The 26,021-nt window shown below is 55.8% G+C and overlaps 1 protein-coding gene across 4 annotated transcripts in view; it reads left to right on the top strand.

Moving 5' to 3' along the window:
- KAZN (kazrin, periplakin interacting protein) overlaps positions 1 to 26,021 on the top strand; it is a 1,113,689-nt gene that overhangs the window by 1,054,559 nt on the left and 33,109 nt on the right. For 3 of the 4 annotated variants that reach the window (XM_073903322.1, XM_073903321.1, XM_073903323.1), the window contains 5 exons: positions 4,576 to 4,746; positions 11,229 to 11,418; positions 13,555 to 13,685; positions 16,632 to 16,682; positions 18,098 to 18,221. In XM_073903322.1, the coding sequence (XP_073759423.1) occupies positions 4,576 to 4,746; positions 11,229 to 11,418; positions 13,555 to 13,685; positions 16,632 to 16,682; positions 18,098 to 18,221 (667 nt within the window). Of the gene's footprint in view, positions 1 to 4,575; positions 4,747 to 11,228; positions 11,419 to 13,554; positions 13,686 to 16,631; positions 16,683 to 18,097; positions 20,671 to 26,021 lie in introns of those variants that run through there. The other variant, XM_025856336.2, reaches the window with a different exon arrangement.

Below are 26,021 nucleotides of genomic sequence, written 5' to 3'. Positions count from 1 at the left end.
CATCCCAGACACCAGCTTCCTCCCCTCCCCCTGCCTCCCCCAGATACCACCTCCCCCTCCTCCCCTTCCTGCTCCCTCAGCCCTCTTCCCTTCCTCTTCTCCCCTCCCCTGCTCCCTCTCCTCCCCCCAGACACCAGTTCCCTCCCCTCTTGACCCTCTCTGCAGACACCAGCACCCCTACCTCCCCACTGCCTGCAGGATACCTTCTCTGCCATCATGAGGTCTGGCTTCACTAATCCCCAAACACACACTCACTGCCCATGTCACCTGCTCACCTGAGGACTTGGGCTTGGCTATGGAGATGAAATGGGCATAGCCCCTAGCTGGGGGTCCCCATGCCTCCTGGGCAAATAAGGCTGGACAGGACAGCCCAGTTGGTGACAGTGTAGACAATGGATTCTGGCTGGCCTGGGTTCAGATCCCAGCCCCCAAGGTATGTGCCCTAGGGCATCTTACCTCACCTTGGAGAGCGTCAGTCCTTGGAGAGGTATGAAGAACACTGGATGAGGTGATCCATGTGGCATCTGGCGTATACTGAGGGCTTGGTAAATATTAGCTATGCGTCTTATTAATAATACCATAATAACAGTGTGCAGAGAGACCTGGGAGCCCTGGTGAGAGAGCAGGAAATTCTGCCTACAGGCAAAGAGTCTTGGAAGGCTTTACGGAGGTGGTGACATATGAGTTGGGCTCTGCGGGGTGAGTAGGACTTTAGTCAAACAAATGAGTTATTTCCACTGTTGATGTTTACCGAGCAACCCGAGGCTGACCACAGAGAAGAGGTCCTGGCCGCCCCCACCCATGAGCCATGGGTGGTTGCTGGGCATTTCAGTGGCTCTGTGGCCTTCCTGGGCCTTAAGAGCAAACACTTCTGTCTTGCAGGGGGTCATCAAATTTGAGTTTATAATTGGGCTCCTACTTGAAAATAAAACTTCCATGGAGATCCACCTCCTCCCCTGGACCATGCCCTTTTTTTTTTAAGTCCAGGTAACTGGGGGCCCCCCTGCTAAGTCCAACCAGCAGTTGGGGGTAGGGGTTGAAGCTGCTACAGCCCTGGGCAGCCATAGACAGCCACAGCTCAGCATCAGATGTCACTCTTACGGAATGACTTCACAAGACCCTTCAGATTTGTTTCCAGAAAAATGGGATTTAGAAAACATGAATGTTTTTGTTAAATTACTGTCTTAAGCCTTGTTGTCATGTGGAGCAAGTTGCTCTGACACTTCCAGCGTATCAGTGGAGTAGCAACATTGTGATAGTCTTTAACCCTTGTTGGGTGCAACCCCATTTTACAGATGGGAAGACTGAGGCCATGAAGGGTCCAGGGACAGACCCAAAGCCACATATTTAGAGCTGGTTTGGAGAAGCTAAAACCACAAGTCCTGATTTTATTCTGTCTCTTCCAAGGTCTTGCAACTGGTTAAAAAAAAAAAAATGACTTGCCTTTTATGCATAAAATAAGTGTCCCTGTGAACAGGATGAAGGGAGCCCTCAGGTGCCCCCCACCCTCCTTGGTCCTGCCACTTCACCTGCCCCAGCTCACCCAGCTCCTCCTGGGCACCCCCGCAGGCCTTGCCTGGAGCAGGGAGCAAGACCCCAGTTCTCTGAGCTCCTAGGGTCAGCACAGGCACAGGCTGCTGAGAAATGAGGGGTTCGGGGCCTGCCCAGAAAGTTCACAGAATTGCAGCATCCCAGAAAGCTGTGCCTAATGCATGTTCACATGGGTGCAGTTCCAAGGCGGATTTGGGACTCTCCGTAAATCAGCTGAAGAAGTTCTCACAGTAAGCCGGGCAGCCAGGCGGGGGGCCAAGGACCATCTTGGGTGGTGAGGCTGCTGTCACAAGGGGCCACCTTCATCCTGCCCTCCTCACCTCCCCAGCCAGGCCTGTGTCCCCCTGCCGCCCCCTCCTCACTGCACCCCTCCTCCTTCCGTCCAGTGAGCCCCAGGTGCCAGTAGAGGGACCCCACTCCCAGCCCAGCATCTGAGGCCCGGCACAGTGGGCCGAATCCTCCCCTCATAAATCCCGGCCACCGTGACCCACATCCGGGTCCAGCCTCCCTGGCCAGTCTCCTTTCTGTTGCTTTCCTACCTCAGTTACCAGCAAGGATTGAGACCTCTACCACACTGTCTAAGGGGCTGAGGAACTTATTTCTCTGGCCTCAATGCACTCATCTGTGAAACGGGGATGACCACAGTCCCCCACCTCACAGTGGTTGCGACGTTTAAATATAATTGCCTAAAACGCTGAGGCACCATACTCAGCGTGTGTTCAGAACATTTCATGTCAGTTGCTGCCGAGCCCGCTCTCCTGCTGCCAGGGAATATGATCATGGGAGGGGGCGTCACAGTCTTCACCTAGTCGAAAAGCACCTACCTACGAGCTTTCCCTCTGGTCTGCTCAAGACCAGTGCAGTCAGTGACTGCAAACAGACACAGAGACAAAGATGATCCTGAGGGTCCTAGGGGACCTTCCTCCTAATGCAAAAATGTTTTGTAAGCAGCCTCTTGCACACCAGCCAGTTCTAAGGGACGGTCCTTACCCAGTTTCTCAGTTCCACACACTTCATTTCCCGGGGCCCTTCTGTGATCCAGGCTTGTGGCTGGGTGCTGGGGGCAGGTGCCCAGGACATGGCTCAGCCCCCAGGGTGGGAGCTCCCCATCTGCGTGCATGCTGGGGGCCCTGCCTGTCCCCTGTTGCCCTGACCCCACCTGAACCCAGCTCCACAGAGAAAGAACTGACCAGCAGTGGCATGCCTCCCTGCACTGAGAGTCGTGCTTCCAGAATCTCAGAGTACAGCTCCACCTGTGATTGGGTGATAGTACCATCTGTCGCTGTGTATCTTGCATGGCCGGTTTCTGCAGAGCATCCGTCACCCTGGGAGGTGGTACTGTCGCTGTCTCACAAATGAGGTGGTCGATCGAGGTTTGGGGAAGTTGAACAACTCAGCCAGTGCCCTGCAGCGAAGACTCAAACCCAGGCATCCTGAGCCCAAAGAGCAGGGGCCAGCGGCACGTCCTGGAAGGGACTGTCCCCTGCACCCCCTCTAGGCTGCACTGAAGCTGGAGGGGAGGGGCTGCTCACACCGGCCCAGGAGCCATGGCGCGATGGCCTTCACGGCCAGCCCCCTGCAGCCGAGTGCGCCTGCTCGTGTAGCAGCAATGTCTGTCACCCGCTGCTGTGTGCAGGCTGTCCCCGCTGGGACCCAGGTATGTGCCCACGCACCGAAGCGGCACATCCCTGCTCTCAGGACGCATGCCAGAGGGCTCTGCTCCAGGAGCTCCGCGGAGGCAGGCATTTCTGTGTGGCTCGTGCCTGCCCACGGCATCCGTGAATACGGGTTCATTGGCCAGCGTCGGGTGGCAGAACAGAGAGCCCAGGGCTGCTCTCAGGTGGGTGGTCCCAGAAGGCTGCTCAGAGAGGACCTCCGAGCAGGCACTGCTGTGTGCCCACGCCATGCTGAGCTCGCCACGTGGATTATCTCATTCCATCCTCAAAATTAACACCCTGAAGTCCCTGCATATTATCTCTGGGTTACAGACAAGGGCGCGGAGGCCCAATAGTCATTGCCGCTTGTCCTTGCAGAGCCAGGATTTGACCCACACTCCCTCTCCCCAGACCATAAGCCGTAGCCTCAGCCCGGTGACAGCCCCAGAGAAAGGGCCAGCCCCCGGCCTCCCTGGCTCTGGCCATCTGGCTGTCAGGCCTTCAGCGACAGGGCCGGTAAACACGGCAAACACGGCAGGAGGGCCGCCTCCCTCCATGGCCCCAGGCTGCACACAGACCTGGAGCCCCGTTCCTGAGCCGATCAATGGGAAGAACTTGCGGGTGGAGGGGGGGCGGTGGGAAGGGCCCTGCGCTGGGACTCTTCTTCTCGGGAAGGGCACCTGCTGACCGGACACGTGGCTCTTGCCCACGGAGGTCAGGCCCCCTGATTCAGCCATCTGTCCCTTGGCTTCGCTCGCTCGGCGTGGCCGGAGCTCCGGGCCCTTCCCTCTGCACCCCGGAGGAAACGGCTCGGGGCGGGGGACCGGCCGGTGACCGTGCTGCCTTCAGTCACAGCTGCTCACCTGTTTTGGCGTGGGCTGTGACCCCCGTGGGGTGCTGCGGGACCCCGGGGCAGCCAGAGCAGCTGCTCAGCTGTCCCCTTCTCCGTCTCTCCTTTCCGTGACACACACGTTACCAAACACCCGGACAAAGCCCCACACCCGCTACTGACCCAGACTTCCCTCAGACTCTACGTATTTCCCGCACGGGAGGTCATTTCATCTTTGTAACAATTCTTTGAAACAAGTAGTATCAACTACTCCCCCAACCATTTCAAAGATGGAGAAACTGAAACTTGATGGGGTAAAAACACTTACTCGTCACATTCATTTGTTCATTGATTCGCAGAAACGGTATTTACCGAGCATCTCCTAATGGTTTGTCTCGGTCCGGTCCCCCAGCTACGCTGTGGCAGAGCCGGGGGCCTCCCCTCACCTTCCTCTGGTCCAGGGCTCAAGGCCCCCCTCTGGCCCTTCCAAGAGGAGGCCCCGCGCCCCCGCTGTAACGGCCTGGTGCTCTGTCCCCGCAGGAGAGCGAGGATGCCGTCAAAGCCCTGGCTAAGGAGAAGGACCTGCTGGAGCGCGAGAAGTGGGAGCTGCGGCGCCAAGCCAAGGAGGCCACGGACCATGCCACGGCGCTGCGCTCCCAGCTGGACCTCAAGGACAACCGGATGAAGGAGCTGGAGGCCGAGCTGGCCATGGTGAGACTCCGCCCCACCTTCACGCAGCCAGGGCGTCTGGGCTGCGAGGAGCCACGTGACACGCTGGGGACGGGGTGTGGGGACAGGTTCACTGGGAGTTCCCCGGTGGAGTCACACAGAACGGGCCGGGGAGGGGGGTGCGGCTGGGTGCGGGGTCTGCGATGCTCTGTCAGCTTCCTTCCACATCTACCCCTGAGCCCAGGCCACAGCTCTCATCCACCTGCAGGGGCCGGGCGAGTGTGCTGGGAGCCCATCCTCCCTTCCACGCTCCCAGGCCACTGTCAACAAACACAGCCCATTTTTGTTTAAAATATACTTATTTGTTTAGGAAAACATTTGGGAGAAAATACACCGAAAAACTAACAGTGGTTATTTCTGGGTAGTAGGATTGCAAGAAATCTCCAGTGAAAATGTCTTACTTGGGTTGTCAAGGAAAAAATGTTATTTTTTTTTTTCCAATCCAAAACTAACCTTCAAAGTGACTTCCAAATGCTGAGTTTTCCTTGGAAGTGCCCAGCCTGCATGTGGGGACAGAGAGCCCAGGTGGTGTGTCCGGGCCTGGTGGAAGGGGTCCAGGGCCCTGGAGTCCCGCTCTGCCTGTTCCTGTGTGACCTTGGGCCACTCACGGAACTTCTCTGGGCTTCAGTGCCCTTTATCTGGTACTGGAAGGGGGCGGGGGTCTTTACCTCACGCTGCCCTCCCAGGAGTTGGCCGGGAAACTCCAGGCAGCCCATGGCTTAAGGGGCCTTTGAAACCACCAGGGGCTCAATGTGACCGTGGCTGGGAGGAGGGTGTGCAGGGTGCTCCTGAGGGGTGGGGGGGTGAGGGGGTCCCACGAAGCTCTTAGAACACAATGGCCTCCTGCAGAGAGCACGGATGCGGGCTGACCGTGTGGTGACAGCCATGGGTTCCGGGTTTGAATCCAGCCCCATCGCTTCCTAGCTGTGTGACCTCGGGTGGGACCCTTCACCTCTCAGAACCTGTTTCGTCAAGTCTAAATAGGGCTAACTGCATCTACTCCATAGGGCCTTTCTGAGAATTTCAGTGAAATAACGTGAGGGAAGCACTTCGCGTGGTGCTGTACATAGTGATGATAGGGCGACACAAACCTTCTCTGGGGTCACTTCTTCAGGATCGCGGGGGCCCTCCTGGGTCTCCTGTCCAATGCTGACCCCTAGTGGTCAGAACTGCCCAGGCTGGAAGAAGCTGCAGCTGCGAGGTTCCCTCGAAGGGTGGGTGCTTTTCCCACCAGTGAGGTCGGTGGCTCTGGCCACCCGCAGCCCAGGGCAGAAACCTTTCCAGCTGCAGACCTGGGAAGCTGGTGCAGGTCTTCCCAGTGCCCCATACGTAGATGGCCAGATGTGTCTTCCTGGCCTTGGAGCACCGGCCTCAAGCATTCTGGGGATTTCTGGGGCCTTTCAGAACTGGGAACCAGATCTCCTCTCTTTCTCCTCTCACCATGCCCAGACTGCTCAGCCTGCTTCCGTTCTGGCCAATGACACTCAGATCCTTGCCCTCTCCTCTGGCGGGCATCAGACCCCCTCTGCAAAGTGTGAATAGTTATGCTGAGTGTTTGCAGCCTAGAGTACAGGCTTCTTATCCATCAGCGTGGCCGATGTCTGCCTAGGGCTCGGCGGCAGAGGGAGGGCCTTTGCTAAGATGCATGACAGCCCCAGTGTTGTTGGGGTGTTCACCAGACTGGAGGCTCCCTCTGTTGCCCGCCATCCGCAGAATTTCACACCCTGGAGGCTTCCAGAACTGCCTGCTCCAGGCAGCATTGACGCTCGCCCCACTACCCTGCTGGCCAGGCCGAGACTAAAGGGGGGGCGCCATCCCTGGGTGTGTGCCTTATATATGTGCCTCGGGTGTGAGCCACAGAAAGCCGCTCTGGCTGGTTTAGCACATGGGATGTGCTGGAAGGGAAGTCAGGAGCTCACAGGTGCAGCGGGAAGGTGGAGGGCCAGACTTGGATGTGAGTCGAAGCCAAGGCAGCTGCAGACGTGGGGAAGCCAGGGGAAGCCAGGGTTCTACACGGAGTGGTCTGCTCAGCGGCCCCTGTTGGGGAGGATGAACTTGAACCTGCCTCAGAATGGCACCCCAGGTTTTTTTTTTTTTACAAGTCCAGCACAGGGTAGCCAAATGGCCCGTCTAGGGTCACTTGTTTACCACTTACCTAGGGGTCCTGGCTCTGGCCACTGGCGATGAGTCATTTCTTAAGTGACGCCAAGGTGCCATCAAGGAGATGGGAGCTGAGCTGGCAAATTCACACCCGCCTGTGACAGTAAAACCCTGGGAAGCAGCTGGGTGCCTGATGAGCATAGGTGAGTCCTGTCCCAATTTAGTCATCGCCCCTCCTTCCCGCCTCTGTGGCGGAGCTGGGCTCTGGGTCTCCACACACGCTGTGTGGCTGTAAAGGGCCTGCTTCCCTTGAGTAAATGCCAAAGACTTGGGCTTCCTAAGAAAGCCAAGCCCTCTCGGTGTTTGGTGGTGGCGGCACCCACGCTCCCACTCAGCTACCTGCCCTTGTTGGGGGGAGGTGTTCCCGATGAACGACTCCTGGCCACACCAGGCATTACCACTCCTGGCACAGTTTCACCTCTGTAGCCACATTGGCTTCGGGGGACCACCCTGTGGGGTGTAGGTATATATTTTTTAACATGTTCTTTTATGGAGATATAATTCACTTACCATAAAATTCGTCCTTTTTAAGATGTACGATTCAGTGGATTTTAGTATGCTCACGGAGCCGTGCAGTCTTCACCAATCTAGTTCCAGAACAATTTCACTGTCCTAAAAAGAAACTCATACCCATTAGCCGTCACTCCAGTGAGGCATATATTCCTGTTGTGCCCATTTTAGAGATGTGGAAACAGGCTCGGGGGGCAGGAGCTCACCCAGGGCTGCCCAGCAAGTGGAGTCAGGCAGGCCCTGTGCCCCGTGATGTGGCGCCTTCGCTCGCGAGGTCTTTAAAAGGACGTCCGGCTGCTGGTCTGAAGGAGGCCCCACCCCCAGCAGCCATGGCTTGTCCCTCAGGCCCTCCCCACTGGCCTCCACCACACGGAGGGGTTGGGAGACAGGACTGCCAGCCCCCGAGATCACAGGCTTCCCCGAAATGCCAGTCCTGCCCCCCCCCCCACAAAAGCTTGGTTCACGCTGGCCTAGTTTTCTGTCAACGCTGCTTCTCCGAAACAGGAGACGTTCCTTCCGTTGACTACACTGTAAATGGGGCTCCTCACCCTCGGCACTGTTGACATTTGGGGTCAGGTAAGTTTGTTATGGGGCCAGCCGGCACAATGGAGGATGTCTAGCAGCTTCCCTGGCTTCTGCCCGCTAGGTGCCAGGAGCACCTCCCAGTTGGGAAAACCAAAAGTCTCAGGACATTTCCCAGGGTTCCCTGGGGAGGAGGGTGGGGGCAGATTTCGCCCCAGTTGAGAACCAGTCTTCTGTAAAGTTGGATGTTTCTCCAGAGGGGCGCGTGGGACGGCCCCGTCTCAGCATCGGGCTGTGCCTAACAGAGTCCCAGTTGGGTCCTGCCATCTTCGGGCTGTGTGACCTCTGACAAGGCACTCAGCCTCTCTGAATCTCGGTTTCCACATGTATGGAGTCAGGACTATAAGACATTCCTCCCGGGGCGGTGGTGAGGTGAGGAGCTGCTCAGTGAACGGCAGCTGTTGACCGGTGTTCTGCGCCTCGCCCCACCTTGTCCTCGGCCCCACCAGGATGAGGAGGTGTGGATTCTCATGTCCCTTCCACTGGCCAGTCACTGTGCGACCTCAAGTCACTTTTAACCTGCCTGGGCCTCCGTTTCCTTGTCTGTAAAAGTGGCAGCCGCCACAGGCCCAGGCGAGAGTCAGGTGTGGTGAGGGCGGTTGAGAGGCAGGGTCAAGCAGCAGGGGGACGACAGGGGCAGCCGAGCTCTGGGTTGGTGCTGCGTCTGCCCTCGCGCTGCGGAAACCCGCGTGCCACAAGCACCACCTCCTGGCCCTGGACCAGACCTGTTCACAAACCTGCTCGTGTTTTCCGGGAGGCTCCTGTACCAGGCTCCTCCCAGCCTTTGGCCAGCGGAGGCGTCCCCTGGACAAGCAGGAATGCCCTGAAAAGCTAGTGAAGGGTTCTGCGGAGCTGCACTCGCAGCATCCATCGGGGGCCCAGGCTCACTGTCCGGTGCAGGCTACTTCATGGCTGCCCATCAGCAGGCCTTCCAGGCAGTCAGGGAGGGAGGCCCAGGGCAGGGCTCAGCCTGCCTCCTGGATCTTCTCACCCTGTGTGTGTGTGTGCTTGGGGGGGGGGGGAGCATCAGTGACCCTACCAACCCCCGCAGCTGCGACTTACTGAGTAGGACGACCGGCATCCTGGGCCTTCGTGGGACCTAGTCCACGTCTTGTAGATGTTTTGTGATAAGTCACTAACCTTTAGTAAGTATTTCTCCCGTAGGCCAGGGCTCTCCATAGCAACCATGTGATCCCCCTCGGACAGAGGAGGGCGTGGTGGCGCCGAGGGCTGAGGGACCTCACTCAGGATCCCCCCCACTGGGAAGGGGCGCAGCCGGGCTCAAATCCGGGCAGTCCGATTTCCAAGCCCAAACTCCAAAGCACTTTGCTGGGCCACTTTGTCACACTACTCCGGGTGGTGCTACTTACACAGAAATGATCCCTCTCCGTTCCCCAGCCTACTCGTGAGGACCTTGCTCAAGGTCACACAGCAAGTTAAATAGCAGAAGTGGAGTTTGAACCCAGTTCTGTCTGATTTCCGTCATGTGAGGGGGTTTGAGCCAATGTCCCGCTATCCATTAGCTCCGAACTCCAGGCACAGAGCGCTCGGGAGAGGGGAGAGGCTCAGACGGAAGAGGGAGCCAGTGCTCAAGGGGAGCTCCCAGCATTAAAGCACACTCAGCGGCAGAGGTTGGCCAAAGAACACGGTGTAGACTGCTACAGGAAGATGACCTGTTGTAGACTGGGCGTGCACGCACACACGCATGCCTCTATTTTAGGTTGACTCTACACACCTCTCCTGTACGTCTCGTCTCTGTTGTAGCTCCGTCATGAGTGGACCCTTTGTAAGGGTCCCTGTGCTTTAGAACTCAGAGGTACCACCACCCCATCCTGCAGGACTCACCGTAGGGGACCCCCCAGCTGTCAAGTAGCAATGATGTCAAGCTGCCTGCTGAGTTAGAAGGTGCCTCTCCCAGGCCCAGACAGAGCTGAGGCCCCACCTGGGAGAAGAAAGCCAGGTGGGGACAGAAGAGCAGTCTCTATGGCTTCCCGCATAGGTGCCTGGGAACATGTGCAAGAGGGCAGAGCTGAGGGCTCATTCGCATGATGGCGGACTGACCTGGGGCTCGTTTCTCAACCCTGAGTCTACCTTCCAGGCAGCCAAGTTGGATTGGGCGGGAGGAAGCAAGGGAGTAGGGCAGCTTAGTGCATGGAGTGGTGGCCAGATGGAGGGCCAGGAGGTCAGATGCACGTGATTCGGTGCCTTGGTGGCCAGGAAACGGGAGTCTCCTGTGTTGCTGGGTTGCTGCAAGCCTATAGCAGCCCGACGACACCCCCAGCCTAGCCCTTTCCTTCAGCAGGATTGTTGCGTTGCTTTGGGGGCAAGTTAACAGAGCAGGTTCCCTGAGCTGTCAGCCTGGACATAGCAGAGCCTGCTTCCGTTAATTCTGAGGATTTTTATTGATCACTGCATGTGCCTAGGTCCAAGCCAGGGCCTGCGGATTCCGTGGTGACCAGGCACACCCCATTCTTTGCTTCGTGGATTCAGAGTCTGCATTACTTGTGCTGGTGATTTCATTGCCCCAGAAGAGTGTGGGTGCTGTCGAAACCACGGGGCTCATGGCCAGACTCCCAGGCTTGGGACCCACTTGAATGTTGTGCTTGCTGTGCATTTTTGAAGGAGTCACTTCTCTAAGCTTCAGGTGTCTCCTCCGTCAAGCACAGATAATCTCCCACTCCCCACTGGAGACCCAGGGCTGTTGCACTGAGCACATGATGGTTTTTCTAAACTGGAAGGGAGATTATTACCTGGCTTGGGGGATGGAACTGATACCTTTCAACTCAGCCTCCTTCTGCCATGGAGGGGGAGTCATTTCATAGACTTGGGGTGTCCAAGTTAGAGGGAACCCTAAAGATTGCTTGCTCTGGGGTTTTCATTTTACAGTTGGGGAAGCTGAGGCTCAGGAAGGCAGTGACTTTTCCTCCACTCTCATTCAAATCCCAGCTGGTCCTTGGAGAACCAGAAAGAATGGGTGATAAGTGTGTCCTTGGACACGCCCCCTTTCTCTTGTAACCCTGGTCTCGCTTTGTGTTGGCAGGAACTAAGGGGTAACCCCAAGGTGAGTGTGCAGTGCGATGCAGAGCCAGAGATCGCCAGGTACCAAGGTCGGATTCCTGGCGCTCTCACCATGGTGGGGTCCTGGCCAAGCACCAGGCCAAGAGGTCGCCTCCATCACATTGTCTTTTTCTGTCTCCCGGCCCTCTCTCCAGGCCAAGCAGTCCTTAGCTACGCTGACCAAGGACGTCCCCAAGCGGCATTCACTCGCCATGCCCGGGGAGACGGTGCTCAACGGCAACCAGGAGTGGGTGGTGCAGGCCGACCTCCCGCTGACCGCGGCCATCCGGCAGAGCCAGCAAACTCTGTACCACTCACACCCCCCCCACCCTGCAGACCGGCAAGGTGAGTCCTGCCCCCAGCCTGGCCCCGCCCTGGCTGTGGGGGCTTCTTAGGAGCCGCTGACCTCCCCAGTGGGCGGAAGCAGCCCCCCTCTTCCCACTGTGGCTGCTTAGGGGGGTTGTGGGGCAGAGACCACAGGCTTGTGTAACTGAGAAGTCCCAGAGATGGACTTCAGGCACAGCTGGATCTAGAGGGCCGGACAGTGTCGGCGTGTGTCCACCTCTCTGTCTCAGCCCCGCCTGCCTCCCTTTGGCCTCCTCTTTAGGCCATCTCTTTCCACAAAGCAGCAAAACAGTCTCCAGCGAGTTCAGGCTTTTAAGGTCTTAAAGCGCAAAAGTCGGGAGAAAGAAAAACTATTGCTTTCTCTGTTTAGGGTAAATCCCAAAGAAGGACTCTGATGGGCTAGGCTGGGTCACATGCCCACCCCTGGACCAATGACTGTGTCTAGGGAGTGCTGCACGGATTCTCCAGCCTGGGTCTCGGGATCCTTGGCAGCGGGGACAGCAGAGCGCCTTGATTAACAGCGCCACGCGGTCACGGGATGTGTGGGAGGGCCACCGAACACGGGTTCGCTCCCGGCACTGGCAGGGGGCAGGGTGCAGCCTCCGGGCAGCGTCCGACCCACTGGCCATGCTACACGTGAGTGGCTGCCTTTGTGTGCCACGTACGTGCAGGTGCTGCCCTCACCTAGCTGGGAACCCCAGTCCCTGACTGCAGAGCCCATTCGTTGCCCATCCCTCTCCCGCACCACCCCCACCGCGGCGTTAAACCCTATGGCCGATTACTACAGCCCCGCCTGCTCACATGCTGCCTGCATACAGTAGGTCCTGAGGCAGTCTTGCTGAGCCTTAAGTGCTGCCTCCAGCCAGCACCTGCAGCCAGGAGGGCAATCTGGTGGGGGTCCTGGGGGGCTCTTCAGGACTGTGCCTTCTGAGCTCAGCCGTCCATTCCACCACTACGGATGGAGCACCTGCTCCATGCCAGGCACCGTGAGCTCTAGAGGTCACCATGGATAAGAGACCCAGCGTGCCTGCCCTCATGGAGCAGACACTGTAGGAGAGAAGACAGACAACCTGGTGTAACTGAGCTGACAAACAGAGTGGTGATAGGTGGTAGTTAGCACAGGGAGGGAAATCAACAGAAGACAGTCTTTGGTGGGGAAAAGTGTGGGGAGAGCTGATAACCGGGGGAGGCCTCTCTCAGGACAGGCTGAGAGACCTGGATGATGAGAATGTACCCGATGAGCAGCAGGACCCGCAAAGGCCGGGGCAGAAGGGAGATGGCCCACGTCAGGCACTGTCAGAAAGCCGGTGTGACCGTGAGCCGAGGCTGGTAGGTGGGCAGAGCCATGTCCCTTTGGGCCTTGAGGGTTTTTACCCCCAACATGACCAAATGCCTGGCTTTGCTGCAGTGTGAGGAACGGAGTCAGGGAAGCCTGCTGGGAGGCTGCATGGTCTTCCAGGCAAGAGACAGCAGTGGCTTTGGCTCGGGTAGTGGCAGTGGGGTTGGAGACAAGTGGACAGATTTGGGGGTAGTGTTGGCGTTGGAGAGAAGTGGATGGACTTGGGGTTGTGTTTGGGGTTGGAGAGAAGTGGTTGGATTTGGGGATTGTGTTTGGGGTTAGAAGTGGACATATCTGGGGGGGTAGTGTTGGGGTTGGAGAGAAGTGGCTGGACCTGGGGTTGGAGAGAAGTGGATGGATTTGGAGGGTTGCACTGAGGATGACTGGGTGCGGGGTGTGAGGGAAGGAGGGGAGCTGGCCGGGGCCCCCAGACTTCTCACTAAGGAAGTTGGTGTTGACTGGTGATTAGGATTGTTCCAGATCCAGGGAACATCCAGGTGATAGAAGCCTTGTGAGGACAATCACCAAGGTCCCTGGAAACTCCTGCCTCTTCTCCTTCACTGTGGTTAGGAGAGGGCCTAATTGGATCCAGAGGCCAGGGGCAGCCCTTCCCAGCAGCTGCTCTCTGGAGACGTGTGGGTCTGTGGAACGGAGGAGGGGCAGAGGGCTAGGCAGTCCCTTCCCTGTGTCCCAGCATTCTCTTCTGGATAACGGGGCGTAGGGTGGCCTGGCTGCAGGTCAGCACAGGCAGGGACGTTCTTGCCACCCCTCACTTACCAGCTGTCCCTGCTTTCCAGCGGTCAGGGTGAGCCCCTGCCACTCCCGGCAGCCCTCTGTCATCTCCGATGCGTCTGCCGCCGAAGGAGACCGGTCATCCACGCCCAGCGACATCAACTCCCCTCGACACCGGACACACTCCCTCTGCAACGTAAGGCCAGCAGCAGCAGGGCCGGGGCCAGGGGCCCCGCCTGGAAACCGCAGGGGGGCGGGGCGGAGGGGTGAAGACCTACCCGCTGTTTCCTCTCGTCCACTCAGGGAGCACTCTGGCGAAGGCATTTCCTGGTCTGTTCTTTTTGCAAGAAGAGATGGATGTGGGGCGAGAAAGAAAGGAGGCCTGTTTGCTCCTTGTGTCCGGGAGGGCAAGAAAAACCCAGAGGAAGGCAGGCCTGGGTCGGCCCAGGCTCTGCACAGCTCAGGACTACCTCTGGCGGGGTCCCTGCGTCTGGGACGGTGGGCTTCTCCCAGCTGTGACCTTCCAGAGCCCAGGGCCTTCCCAGTACTTCATTTCCCCGTAGAGCCAGCTCTCAGCCCTTCTTCCAGGAATGAGCCAGATTTTTTTTTTTTTTAATTTTCCAGGAGTTTGGGCAAATATTTCCTCTAGAGAGGCATCCCATGAATTTGTTCTGTTTTTTCACTTTGCTTATTTAATCACACACTTTTTGATGGCATGCTGGGCGCCAGCTACCAAGAGGTGCGGGTCCCTAGCCACCTAACTCTTGGTGACTGGCGGAGCCTCCAGTCGGGCTCCCAAGGAGTGAGGGCATGAAGGTGGGTCGGGCACCTGAGGATGGGAGGATGCCATGCCATGTTGAGGCTCCAACAAGAAACACTGGGGAGCGGGCTATGGAGGCCACTGTATGGTTTTGTTCTGTCCCACAGCTGATAATATGGAGGGTTCCCCTGCCGTGTAGACAGAGACACCATGGAGTTAGGTCTTCGAGTGCATGAGAAAGCTTTCTCAAAAACTCAGCTAATGTTGTATTAACCAGCATGATTGAAAATATAAAAGAAATGAGGTGAATATAGTGGGAAAGAAAGACAAAATAACTCCTACGTGCCGATGATATGATATCTACCTGGAAACTCAAGAGAATAACCTGTAAAACTATTAGAACCAATAATGACCAAGGACGTGAACGGTACTGGTTGAAAATCAGTGTATAATAATCAGTAACTTTTCTACATAGGAATAACCATAAGGGAACCGTTTTTTCCCGCCTACAATAACCATGAAAAGTAGCTAAAGACTACTAATAAAAATAGCAAAGACCGAACTTAAAATTAGTTGCCTTCGCCTGGTGACGTGGGCAACAGGGATCGCTGGCCCAGGGCCTTATCCTGCCCAGTCGGGATGCGGAGAAGGCCGCCCCAGGCCTGAAACCCACTCGAGGCTGGGATTCTTTTTCAACTTCCTTAAAGCAGTTTGTTCTTCACCAGTGCTCAGAACAGAACCCCTGTGACAGAGGCTGTCTTGAATGACAGAACCAGGGCGAGGAAGGGGGCCACTGGAGGGCCTCTGACAGCTGTCCCCCTGGTTCTCAGGGCCCACTGTTGAGCTGAACCTACAGCCGACAATGCCCTCCTTGTTAGAGAGCACGGGCTGGAGACCTAGAGGAGCCACGCACACCCCAAATGAGAAGACCTGCCCAGGGGCCAGATTTTCCCTTCTCATGGTGGGCCCAAGGGGGCTCGGACAGCCGAAATACTGCTGGAAGGTCCGTTCTGCAGAAAGGTTCTCTAAAGGCCTCTTGAATTGCATTTGGCCTAGCCTCTTGCCTGACTTGGCCTTGGCACATTTCAGCAGCTACGGGCAGCAGGTACACATGGTTATTTCCAAGATCACCTTACACAGGGCCCTGCTGCCACGACCTGGGTGCTTTCATAAGCCTGTTGTCTGCAGACAGCCATTCCACTGGGCACTGGCCTCATTCTCTTCTCCATGAATTCGGCAAAGATGGCCCTGCCCAGAGTAGACTAGACCTGTCTTAGCTGCCTGCCGGATGGGTTCTGTTTGCAATCCTTGGGATGGGACTAAAAACTAAACTACCATTCGTTCCATCCTTGCCCTCCCTCAGCCACCTTCATCCCCCATTTCAGCAGGTGGGCACACAGGTAAGCCAAGAAGAGCCTGGAAAAAGCAGAAGGTAACCCTCTGTTCTCAGGCCTTTGACCTGGCGCAGCAGGTCAGAACAGCCCAGGCTGGACTAAGGACCTGTCCATCTTACTCTCTGGCCACTAGTTTAGAGCAGAGGTCAGGACTAAGTGTGGGGAGGCTGGAGAAGATGGAGGGACTTGGGCCCAAGTGACATGCTTTGTTTTTTTCCCCTGGCTTTTTTGCCTGCAATTCTGGAAACAACCATCAGGGGCCTCCCTTGTAATGACTTGTGATCCCAATGATCGGTTTGCCCCGCAGGCAGTGCAGCCAGATTCTGGGATGTAGTGAAGGCTTTTGCACACCCACCTTTGCATGCCCCCCGAAAGGAGCACCGGACCGGGAAGAAAGAGCCCCAAATCGGAGCTGTAGAGCTGTACTATTAGTTCCATCACGGTGGATTGCCTGGAGCCTCTCTGTATCTGTAAATCAGGCCCATGAGGCGTGCCTACCCCTCCACAAAACGAGAGATGCATTGAATTGTTCGTGGAGGAAATTAGAAGCTACGTAGTCTCCCGAGTCTTCCTGTCCTGAAATTCTTTATTTTTGTGCTTTTTTTCTTTAAAATTGTATTTCTTTATGAGCAACACCAAGTATAACCAATCTCCAGTTCCAACTTGATGGACCGCTTGGAACAGGATCTTAGAAGCCTTCAGTGACTGATTTGTTGGTCAGAGGGTGTTGGGGGTGCAGAGGCCTGAGCAGGCAGCAGAGCACCCCAGGACCCCTGGTCCAGGCGGCATCTCAAACCCCAGGGGCCATTGTTGAGCTGTCTGGGCGTGTTTGCTTCAGGGGCGGGGGTGGGTTCCCCAGTACAGAGGTAAGGTGGTCCCTAAGAGATGGCTTCCTTCCGTGGAGGACCCCACTCTCCATGGGCCACCCCTGCTCCCATGTGTTGTGTTGTCCCTGCTGTTTCATTTCCCCCCTCTTTTTTGGCTACAGGGCGACAGTCCCGGCCCAGTACAGAAGAACCTGCACAACCCCATTGTACAGGTAGGTGTCCTTCCCTGGCCACTTGGGCCCTCCCATCACCCCATTGTGACCATGACTCCCCCCTGCCCCTTGCTCCCTTGGGCTCTCAGCATCTCCACTTCCATACTTGGGACACCCAAGGCAGAGAGGAGTTAAGCCACTGCCTCAGTCAGTCATGGTTTGGTGCCTGAGCCAGGCGCAGTACCTGGTTTGCCCTTCCCTGTCCTCTTTCCAACCTGTGGACCCATTAAGTGCATCACACATCTTCCATCCTACTGCCCTGGTATCTTCTGGCAGCCAAAGGCTGATGACCCAGGCCATAGGCTCTTTTGGCCCCTTGCTGCAGGAAACTGTTCTTTATTCATTTTTAACATTTCAGTACCCTGTCATCAAGAGTGAGGAGGGACCACAGGGAGGAAAACAGGAATTGAGAGTCAGAAGGGGGTCTCTGTCTAGTCCTGGGGTGCCCAGAAGCTGGTCTAGGCACTGCTCATCTGCATCAGGGTCCGCCAGGAAAGACTTTTCAAATGCAGATTCCTGGGCCTGTAACCCTGATTCTGATCCACCAGCTATGGGGTGGGGCCTGGAATTCAGATAATTCTGATGTGTTCTGGGAACCATTAGTCTGACCTTCACGTTTTGGTTGGAGAACACTACCCCGTGTCTCTGATTGTAAAGCCCCCCTGTAGACACCACCCTCAGGCCCTCAGTTATCTAGACAGGAGCCTACGCCCATCCCCACTGTTGTCTCCTCAGAGAGGCGGAAGGAGCTCCAAGAGTCCACGGCTAGTGACATAATTAGGACTAGAACCCAGGCCCTAGCCGCCCCCCCTTCCCCGCTCTACCTTCAGTGACCAGTCCTGCCTCTTATCCAGGGCCTTAAGGTCTGGGGTCCTTGCTCTTGGGCGGCACAAAGCTCAGGGTTCTCCTTCCTCATTTTCCGGGCTCCCCTGGGGTCCCCTTTTTCCCACAGGGACCTTTCCACAGGAAATTTGTACCCTTGCTGCAGGGTCCCCGCAGACAAGGGACTGAGCCAGAGCCCCGTGCGCAGAGGCGCTCCTGCAGGCCCTGGGGAAGCACCCCAGGGCTGTGGGCAAGCTGAATTTAAGTGACAGTGGCAAGTGCAGCAGCAGCTGGGGGTTACTGCGGGGCTGTGATGCCCCGGCACTGCTGTGAGCGTGGCTGTCCCCCCTGACACCCTCACGACTGCCTTGCATGGGTCCCACTGTTGTCCCGGAGAGCTTCCACAACGGGCCCAGGTCGGCTCCGCGAACGAGGGGTGGGGGAGGCAGACCCTGGCCTCTTAACGCACCGGCGGCCCCGATCCCTCACCCACCGGCTGTCCCTGTCCCCTCCACCGTCCCGCGTGCCCTGCACCCAGCTCAGGTGGCTTTGTTCTTCTCCCTCCACCCCCGCCGCCCGGCCCGACTCCTCAGTCACTAGAGGATCTTGAAGACCAAAAACGGAAAAAGAAGAAAGAGAAGATGGGATTCGGCTCCATCTCGCGCGTCTTCGCCAGAGGGAAGCAGCGGAAGTCCCTCGACCCCGGCCTCTTTGATGGTACCGCCCCTGATTATTACATAGAGGAGGACGCGGACTGGTGATACCCGCCTCCCTTCGCCTGCCGCGCGCAGGCGTGTCTGTGCGTGTGGACGTGCGTGCGAGCGCGGGGCGGGGGGTGCGGGGGCGCGGCGGGGCGTGCGTGGCGGGGCGTGTGTGTGCGCGCGCGCTCCCGCGCACGTGGGTGCTGGGCGTGGCCGAGCGCGGGCCCCGCCCCCTGCGGCGCCGCCTCTGTAATTGATGTACATACTCCAACCGTGTGTGACTCTGTCAACCCTCTGTTGTCCTCAGAGCGATACAGTTGTGTTGTTAATCTGGGTTTGTTTCTGTTTTTGTTTCTTTTCCGTGTCTTTTTTTTTCTTTTTGTTCGGTTCGTTGGGGTTTTTTTTTCCCACCTCCCCCTTTCCCCTCCCCTCCTTTTTATGAAACTTGAAAACTTGAAGGACTGCTGTGTATTTGTAAATAACAAAACTATTGTGCACTCCGTGCTTGTAAATGTCCCTTGTCCAAACTGCTACTTCTGGAGCCCGTCTGCCCAAGGATGTGGTCTGTTTTTGATTGCCGCCCCCCGCCGCTCCCCCCCTCCCCCCCGGTGTGAACGCACGGGACCAGACCCTGTCCCCCACCCCCACCGGGGCGCCAGAGTCACTTTAAGCGCAAGCCGCCCACGTGGTCAGGGTAAGGTCCGCCCCCCGCCAAGACCCGTGAGCCCGGCCAGGCCGGGCCTTGCCTCGGCTGGGGGGTGCCAGAGGTCAAACGGGCTCTTTCTAACGGCCTGCCAGTTTTTAAATTGCGTTGCCGTTTCTTTCTTTATGGGAAAAAAAAGAAAAAAAAAGAAAATTGTTCCGTTTAATTTATTTGCACAAACGCAGAAGACTTATTCTATCTAAATTATTACATAAATATTGGAATGTATATTTTTCCATGGGGTGGGCGGGAGGCGGGTGTTTCTGTTGACTTGTCTGTTCTATTATCATGCTGCTGCCAAACTGTGCAAGGTAGACTTTAGGGGTGGCCAGAACCCAGGGACCATTGGATTTCAAAGCTTGCTTTTTTTCCGTTCTTTCTTCTCTCTATCTCTTTCCCCCATTTTTCCACCCCTGCATGGAAGTGCACTCCACCTTTCTCTCCCCCCTCCCCATAGCTCCTCTCCAGGCCTTTATATATCTATTTATTTATCTTAAATAAGGAACACTGACCTCAGTGAGCGGAGGGTCACCTTCTCTTGGGTCTGTCTTTTGAGGGAGGTTGAGCACAGAGTGAGACAGCCAATCACATGACCACAGGGTATAGCCACAGGGACCCTCGGCCTGAGTCGGTGCCATGAGGGTCCTCGAGAGGCATAGGTTCTTCCTGCAGCCGTGTCTTTCTCATCCTTGGTTATTCTGCATGTCGGCCAGGCAGGTGTCACTGGGGGAGGTGCCCATCTCAAGGGGAGGGCTGTTGGGGACACAGTGCCCAGCACCAGAGCCTCTCTGCCCTCCCCATTCTGGTTGGTTCCTCCAGTCACACTCAACAGAATCTCTCAGGATCCCTCGGGCCCTGTCCTCCACCCTTGTCACAACAGCCTGAGCCTGCTCACCCTAGGAGTGAAAGGCTGGCAGGAACATCTATCTGCCTATTTGGGGAGCAGTGTCGGCCCCAGGGAGGCTTCACCAGCAAAGGAACCGTGTGCATTGTAACGCCGGGTGATGGAGATCACGTGAGCTTCTAAGCCAGAGCCTCCTAAGGCCTAAAACTAGCTTTCCCTTTTCTTTTGACCTGTGAATTCTGCCCCCCAACTCCACCTTAACTACTAACACAGCTCAATTCACCCACCCTCTGCACAATAGTAGTTGCGCTTTCTGCTAACAGTAACATTTTTCAGCTCTTAGTAAGAAAGGAGATTTGAAAGTGCTGGAGAGTCTCTCTCAGAAGGATAGGGTATTTTGTCCAAAGTCTCTAAAACAAACAAAAAAAACACCAGTAGGCTGTTCCCTTTCCTTCTGACTTGGTGGGGTGGTTGGGCAGGAGAAGGCAGGGTACCTGCCTAATAAGGTTCTTTCTGGCCTCCTTGGGCTAAGCTGTTCAACCGAGCCTGGCGGTGAGGGAGAGCGGCCAGACCTGGCATCTTTCTCTACGGAGAGAGATTTTAGAAAATACTTTTCTCCCCCATGAATTTTTTTTTTCTTTTGGTTTTTATTGTTTGCCCTTTACTTATGAACAAATAAGATTGCAACCACTCCTGGTAATGATTTAGTAGTTCCTTTTCATTTCAGTTTTTGTAAATTAGGAGATAAATCTAAGAGTTACTAAGGATGATTTATTTAAGAGAACTACGTCAAATAGCGAATGAGTAATGGGTAAGTTAGATGAAAATAACTTTTCCCATGGGAAAGGTTTCTCGAAGGCATGGATGCAAATATAAAATATTAAAAAAAATCTAAATAAAGCTTATTTTAAAATATTACTGAATTCTATGTTATTTGATTGCTTCTATCTTGCTCCGGGTGGGAGGCAGAGCCCGTGCATGACCTGCTTCCTGGAATTCCGGGGCTGGGTCCAGAGGCGCTGAGAAAGCTGGCTGAATTTTGGGCCCATGGCGGGGCTGAGGCCAGGGTGGCCTCCCAGAAACCTCTCATCTTGGCCGCCCCGACTGTAATTTGGAGGAGCTGTCCGCATCCAGGGCTGCCTGTGGTCCTAATGCACCACCTCCAAGCCTGGCCCTGCGTTGGCCAGCTCAGCAGCCCCAGTCAGCTTTCATCTGCTTCCCTCTCCCGCCCCCGGCACTCCTTCCAAAGGCCCAGAAAGTGCGCCTGTGGGTTTGGGGCATGTTACTTCCTGCAGACCTCACTGGGCCTCTGCATCGTCCCAACATCCCACCTTCCCTGGGGACAGAGAGGAGCTTAAGAAAGAAATCGAGGGAGCCACAGGGCTTTCCTGATAAAGTTTGTGTGGGCCAGGCTTTTTCGAGTCCCATGAGATCCCCCGGATGCAAAGCCTGGGCCTCCCCCCAGTGAAACTCCACTTGTGACCCAAGAAGAGGTCACCCTGCCTACCCCAATCCCTGATTGTGGCCAGCACCCTCCACCTCTGCCTCCCAACTTAAAGACAAATCGTCTCCGGCAATAAAACTGATGGCAGACTGGCCTTTTAACTCCCCTGTCATTTCTGCTGGAAGAAAGCTCAAAGCTCCGTGATCTATAGACCATGCCAAGGAGTTGTAGAGCTCAGGACTGCGAGGAAACTTAGGGACATCTACCCCTACAGTTCTCAACCCAGCCACATGTTAGAATCACCTGCAGAGCTTTTGAAAACAGTTACCAAGACCAGACCACAGCCCTGAATCAGAGCGTAGTTAAACCTTCTCTGGTGACTCTAAGGTGTAGCGAGCATTGAGAACTACGGGGCTAATCTGAGGCTGGCAAATGGCCCACGCACACATACCCCTGCTCTCCTCTACCTGGCCTCATGCAGACATCACAGTCGATTGAAGAGCCCTTCCTACCCAGCCCAAAGTGGCTCTGATGTCTTCACTTTACAAAGCCTCCGACAGCCACTGCCAATCAGTCAGAGTTGGTATACAAGGAGAAAGCCCATTTGCCAACCTGAAACTAGCCCAACCACCCCACCCCCACTGGACAGATGGGGAACACTTTGGCCCAGAGCCCAGTGACTTGGCCAAGATCCTAACTGTCGTGTAACCTTTGCAAGGACTGGGCCATACCTATTCAAATCCTCATAGCTCTACTCAAAAATCATACTACCTCCTTTATGTTCTTTGAGACCTTGCCCCAGATGGCCCAACTTCAAGTGGTACCTATTAGAAATTGAAGTAGGGATGCCCAGGGGCCGGTGTACAGACCCACAGGTTGTGCACTATACTACTCCACAAGGCGCTCCTGTGTAAATGGTGCCCTGAGTTGTACAGTGCACAACCTGCACGGCTGCACTCAGTGGCCCTTCTGTGTGTTCTCCCACCCATGCTGGCAGGCTCCAACAGATGTAACCTAGTAACATAATAACAATAATAATATCTAACATTTATTAAGCACTTACCATGGGCCACAGTCCGTGCTGAGCACTTTACATGCATTAACTCAGTTAACCCTCCAACAACCTGTATTTTTGGTGAGAAAACTCAGGTTAAGTAAATCATCCAGGGTCAAGAAGCTAGTGAACAGTAGAGCTGAACTTCAAACCTAGGGAGCCCGTAGTGCCCTGACCACCATCTGGGCAGTGAGGGGGTGGCCCCGGGCAGGGGACATCATGGAGGCCTCAGCAGGGCCAGGTTTACGCCTCAGGCACCCTTAGCCTCCGGCACAGCCTAGCACTTCCTTGCTGGTGTGACTGCATCTATTCCATCAGTTCTGTCAGCCTTTTATCTGCCGGCCCAGGAAACCCACCTCCAGGGAGGGACTCGGGAGGGCAGAGTAGAAACGAGCTGCTGGCCTGCACTAGCCGTTTGGGGCAGAGGTTTGCCTCTTCTTGCCCTGCTGTGGGGCCTCTCCCCGCACCAGAGCTGCTGGGTTCTCAGGGTCAGCTCTGCCCCCGACAGGAAGTGAGGGTCCCATCTGGGGACCCGGGAGCCGTCCCACACCAGCGCCTGGTGGGGACTCACAGTGCAGTGGGGCTGTAACCTAGGAGGTCACCAGGCAGCTCACCAACTTTCATTGTAAAATATCTGCAGGGCCTCTCACCCAAAACCTGCCTTTTCACAGAACCGGCCTCACAAACACCCACCCCCCGCCCCCCACCCAGCCCATCTGCTCTGAACAAATGGCTCTTAAGTTTTTCCAGTTCAAACCCCACTCGGTGGGGCCAAAGCTGCCATCGTCCCCCACCTCCCACCTGTTCCCATTTTCGAGTGGAAAAAGAACTAAAAGAACTTGGTGGTCATAAAGAATCAAGAGGGAATACATGTCATTAATAACCTTATCTTATAAAAGGATCCGTAATTTTATATTCTAAAAGAATGCCCTATAAACATAAAAATAACTTAGGAGTTTGGTCTTGGCTGTATGTTAGAATGGTAAGTACATCGCCAGTGAGGGGTCACTCTCCAGTAAGTCTTGCTGGCAGTAAGGGTATGAGAAGTTCATACCTGAACCATAGCCACATGGTCTCTTAAAGCCCAGTTACTGAAAAATACGCAAATGTGCCACGCTGCACTCTGAGGGCTAGGCCCACCATCCCCAACAAACAATCCGTGAGAAAATCATCCCAAGAGGATTGGTCTTTAAGAAGCGGCCACTGAAAGCCTTGCCCTCTTCTTCCCGAAAATGGCAGGACTTCCCAGTCCCCGGCCCATCCCCCGGGGGAGCCCTGCGACACAGTCAGGCTACGCGCAGAAGCCGTGCCTCTCAGTCTGAGACCCCAGGCAACACTAGCTGACTGCTGGACAGTATTAACTGAGTTTCAGGTTTTGTCTGATTGCTGTCTTAATGAATTACCAGGAAATGGCAGTTAATTGCACCCAAACAAGAGACTCTATGAAATTGCATGCCATGCTCCACCTGGAGGACCCTTGCAGCCCACCAGTGGGGCCAGGCCAGGCCTGGATAACCGCTCCAGCTCTGGCCCTGCATCTGATTTCTAGCAATTCGTTTAACCGTGAGCCTCAGCGTCCTCTCATCTATGATGTGGGTGTCATAACACTCGCCTCCACAGGCTCAGAAGTGAGAGCTGACTGTGTTTTGCAGCCTGGAAAGGACTGGCCGCATGGCTTGTGTTCCCATGGTTTGAGTGGATTTAAGTTCAAATCAGAGACAGGAAAAAACATGTGCAAGCAGCTTGAGACACATCCTGAGCCCAAACGTGACCCGATCCAAACAGGTCCCCCAGGGGTAAAATCCGGGCCTCAGGCTGTGTGAACCTGATATCACTCCAGCTGTGTACCCATTCCTCAGAGTCCAGATTCCGTCCCAGTGTGGCTCTGTGAGGGACTCCGGGCTTCTCTGCCTCGGAACTGGGAGGCTTTGACACGTGTGCCCCCGGAATCCACCAGCCGTGACAAAATCAGTTCTAGATTCCAAGTAGAAACATCCTCTGTGCTGTGGCTAACACAGAGAAATTTAGACCCCGGGAAGCAATTAGGCTGCCTAAGCCTGGGTTCTTAAGGTGAAAGCCCCCAGGTCACCCCGGGGAGGTCTATGTATACAGAGACAGGGGTCAGAACCCAGGGCCAGCCTGGCCTCGCAATGAGGCCTGCCTCCAACTCTTTGCAGATATTCACTCATATCATCCTTCCAACAGCCCTCCAAAATAAATACTGTCAGTACCTCCATTTTATAGATGAACAAATGGAGGCACGGAGAGGTGAAGTTGTTGCCCAAAGTCACACAGCTAGGAAGAGGCAGAACTGGGTTTCAACTCCAGCCATCTGGTTCCAGTCTCTGTGTTCTCAGTAATCATGCTCCGCAGTCTCTGACCAAGCTCTCGCCCCGGGGGGGGCAACTGATCAATAGGAAGCTCAGAGAACTTGAGAAAGCCTCACTAGCCAAGCCCTGTGCAGGCTAGCTCTTCGGGCCTCAGTTTTTCTACCCAGTAGAGGAAGAAATTGGACTAAGCAGTAGTTTTCAAACTGTGTTCCATGGAACACTTGGGGGTTCCTCAGAGGCCCCTCAAGAGGTTGCCATAGCTGGTGAAAGAACTAGCAGGCAAGGCTCCAGTCCTACCTTCAGCCAGAAGAAGCTCCGCTCTTATGTGTTGCTCATTGGACCTCTATGTCCATTTGAAGGATCCCATGCCAGACGAAAAAGTGAGCAAGAAGGAAAAAGGGGGGGGGGGACGTTTGAGAACCACACATAGATCAGTAGTGGGCAAACCTGACCATGCCTTGAGTTTTAAGGATACAGATTCCCTGGCTCCATCTCATAGCTACTAAATCGGGTCTGGGGGTGAGATGCTGGGATCTGTGTTTCACACAAGCTCCCCGATGTGGGCTCAGTTGGGGGAGAGGTCGCACAGGGCAGTAGCCAAGGGCAGCATCCTGGCCATGGGTCTTAGCGCAGACTTGCCATGGGGAAACTTCCCCTTAAGGGACGGTGACAAGGGAGGTTGAGGCCACCTCCCTGGGGCAGCTCCAGGGTCCCCCTGTGAGGGAGGAATGGCTGCTGGGGGCCTTTGCTAGGCCCTGCTGAGCAGAGAGCGGAGGGGTCTGGCCTGGCATATCCGCTGCCTCCCGGGCAGCCTCAGAAGCCTGCAGCAGTACCCCTGTGAGAGTCACAGAGAGGTGCCCGACTTTCCGAGAGGCACACAGCCAGGAGGTGGTGGGGACAGAAGTCAAGCCTGGGTGCAGGCCCAGTTCTGAGCGTGCTATCCACCATGTCAGACCTCGCCCGACCTGCTTCTGCCAAGCATCTGGTGGACCTGCTGGCCTTAGCCTGGGGCCAGTGGTGCCCCATGGACACCAGATGATGGGCCCTAAACTAGGAGCACGACTGCCCAAGCTGTGCTCTGGGGAGTAGTCTGGAGTGGAGCTGCTGCTGAGGGAGGGGCCCCGGCAGGGTTCTGCCCAGACCCTGCCCTCAGGCTCCTAAGGAGGCCCAGCCTTCAACCCAGAAGCCTTATCACCCCAGCCCCTCGGAGTCAAGAGCCCCTAGCCTGGCTCTGGACGTCCTGTTCCCAGCTTGGCCAAGGACTCGCTATGTGACCAGGGGCAAGTCGGTCTCTCTCTCTGGGCCTCAGACTCCCTCTAAAACGAACCAGGGCAATGGGGGCCTGTGGAGCCTTACAAGTCCCTGGTGTCCTCCCCCAGGCCACCTGCCCCACCACGCTCACTGCCCTTCACCGCAAAGCTCCAGTTTATTTCTCTTATAG

The sequence above is a fragment of the Callorhinus ursinus genome, unplaced genomic scaffold (genome assembly GCF_003265705.2).
Source record: "Callorhinus ursinus isolate GAN/ISIS: 27379988/994484 unplaced genomic scaffold, GSC_fseal_2.0 scaffold18, whole genome shotgun sequence".
NCBI lineage: Eukaryota > Metazoa > Chordata > Mammalia > Carnivora > Otariidae > Callorhinus > Callorhinus ursinus.
This window is presented reverse-complemented; position numbering and strand designations above follow the sequence as displayed.